The 2,284-nt window shown below is 37.9% G+C and overlaps 1 protein-coding gene across 1 annotated transcript; it reads right to left on the bottom strand.

Moving 5' to 3' along the window:
- Positions 1-541: 541 nt before the first annotated feature.
- On the bottom strand, positions 542-1,827 carry LOC114290084 (dehydration-responsive element-binding protein 1A). Its single transcript, XM_082919984.1, has one exon. The coding sequence runs from the start codon at positions 1,668-1,670 to the stop codon at positions 891-893; it is 780 nt and encodes a 259-aa protein (XP_082776110.1). The 5' UTR covers positions 1,671-1,827; the 3' UTR covers positions 542-890.
- Between the last annotated feature and the right edge of the window lie 457 nt (positions 1,828-2,284).

Here is a 2,284-nt window from a genome sequence, read left to right as displayed (position 1 = left end):
TACTTTTACAGTTTTACATACTACACACTACACTACTAATAAATCTCTGCTGATGTAGAAATTATTCAATGACAAGGAAGATTACATAGCTATGTGTCCATCTAATAAAATTATATCATTTCTTCATTATTTTTTATTTTTAGCGTCATATAGTTTTTAATCCCCGCTAGTGATAGGGCATTCCGCCAAAGTAAAATTCAGATTAAGATAATTTCTGATTATATTACACAGAGCACACATCTTTTGTCTTTTTCCAAATACTTGTAATTTCCTACTTGCACTTTAAGAAATATCTATTTTTTGTCTTTTTCCATTTCTTTATCTTTTATATATATATATATTTTTTTGGTCTTCATATTATCATATTCTTGTGATTTCCCTAGTGGTTGCGAGTTTGGGTTGCTGCTGCGTATGATGCATAGTAACAATTGTTGCGTATATTATTGGGCTTCTTTTAGTACTTGATTTAATAATTTAAATTGTTCATACTTTTTAAAGTATCAAATAAAATATATCTGTAAAAAATTACGACAATCAGATATCGTTGACTTTTTCATCAAATCTCATTTATATTTAAAAAAATAAATATAATTTGAAATATAAAAATCAATACAAATGTGATTTGATGAAAGAGATAACGATATTCGATTGAGGTGATTTTTTACCAATATATTTTACTTAATACCTTCTAAAATATGAATAATTTAAATTATCGAATCAAATCCTAAAATAAATCCAATAAAATGCAGAACAATTAGTGCTGCGCACCACGCGCGCAGCAACCCCAGACTGAGCTGTTGCACCCAAAATATTAAAAGTAAGGTTTTGAAAAATATCTAGATTTTAAAAATATCTGTGTCTGACTATACAAAGCGAAAACAAGTCAGATTTTAAATTGAGAAGCTCCAGAGTGACACGTCGTCACCAAGTTCCGCGTCATCACCCTCGTACCAGTCTCCTCCTTCAGAGTGAGGCGGTGGAGGAGGTAGCATCAACCCTTCTGCCATGTTTGCAAGCAATCCCGGCATCCCGAAAATTGCCTCGTCGTCCATGAAAAGCAAATTCTCCGGCATTGTCGTCTCAGTCGCAGTTTCAGTTGCTGTTGTAGTTGCAGTCGTTATCAATGTCGCATCCTCTTCTGGCTGTGCCACGTCACCTGGAACATCCTTCTTCTCCTCCAACAACGGTGGCCGAAACATTTCAGCCGCCTCGGCTGCTGCTTTCTGAATGTCCTTGGGATCCAATGAAGCCGGAACGGGCAGCCTCCAAACCGAGTCAGCAAAATTGACACAAGCCATCCGATTTCTCAAAGCAATGGCAGCAACGTCGTGAGCTCTGGCAGCCATTTCCGCTGTTGGAAATGTACCGAGCCATATCCTCGACTTCTTATTGGGCTCGCGCACTTCGCAGACCCAGGTGTGGGCGTTCCTCCACCTCACACCTCGGTACACTGGGTGCCGAGTCTCCTTTACTTTCTTCCTCCCTCCCCTCTTCTTCGGATTCCTTGAAGCCAACAAAAGCTCGTCGTCAGAGCAGATTGCAGCTGGATGAGCACCAGTGCCCCTATCTGACGCCGATGAGCATTCCGCTACTTCTTTGGATGAGAAACCTGACCCACTAGGAAGTGAATCAGAATAGTGAGAAAACACATTTTTCTTGCTCGAATCCATCTAGTACAGTATCAGTGCTAGTGTAGTAGTAGTATGATAGTTTCAAGTGTTTGGATGAGAGTTGGAGTGACGAAAAACATTTAAGTTTGCCTGTGGGGGACAAACCCACAAAAGTGTCGATGAAATATATATATGGATGGCTTATTTATCATACGGATGGCTTATTTATTATGGGAAGTGAAGTTTCTATATATAGATAAAATTGGCGTATGTACGAACGCGTCAAATAAGTAGTAGCCAGGCTGGAATGTGGGACGGCGCATAGTTTCAGTGAGTTGAGAGACAGGGAGAGAGAGAGAAATGTTTTGTCGTCAAGTGGACGTGTTGTGTGTGTGTGTGCGCGCGCGCGTGAACGCGTGTTGTTTCGTGGTGATGTAGCGAGTGGGGGATTAATTAATTTTGGCTTTGCCATTACTTTTTTTTAAACTAACGCTGAGTGATTGATTTGAGAAAACTACTTTCCCCAATTACACCTGTCACACCAAAAAAATTGTAAACCAAAAATGTCAAATAAATTATTAAATATTTTATATAATAAATACATATATAAAATATTTAATAATTATTTAAAATATATAAGGACATTCATAAGATACTCCAACTTATTATTTATT

This window comes from Camellia sinensis, chromosome 3, assembly GCF_055761805.1.
Source record: "Camellia sinensis isolate YWXY chromosome 3, ASM5576180v1, whole genome shotgun sequence".
Classification (NCBI taxonomy): Eukaryota; Viridiplantae; Streptophyta; class Magnoliopsida; order Ericales; family Theaceae; genus Camellia; species Camellia sinensis.
The sequence above is the reverse complement of the archived record's forward strand: the minus strand, read 5'-3'. Positions and strand labels throughout refer to the sequence as shown.

Excerpts from the sequence above, each read along its gene's own strand:
- LOC114290084 (XM_082919984.1), bottom strand. The coding sequence starts at position 1,670 with ATGGATTCGAGCAAGAAAAATGTGTTTTCTCACTATTCTGATTCACTT.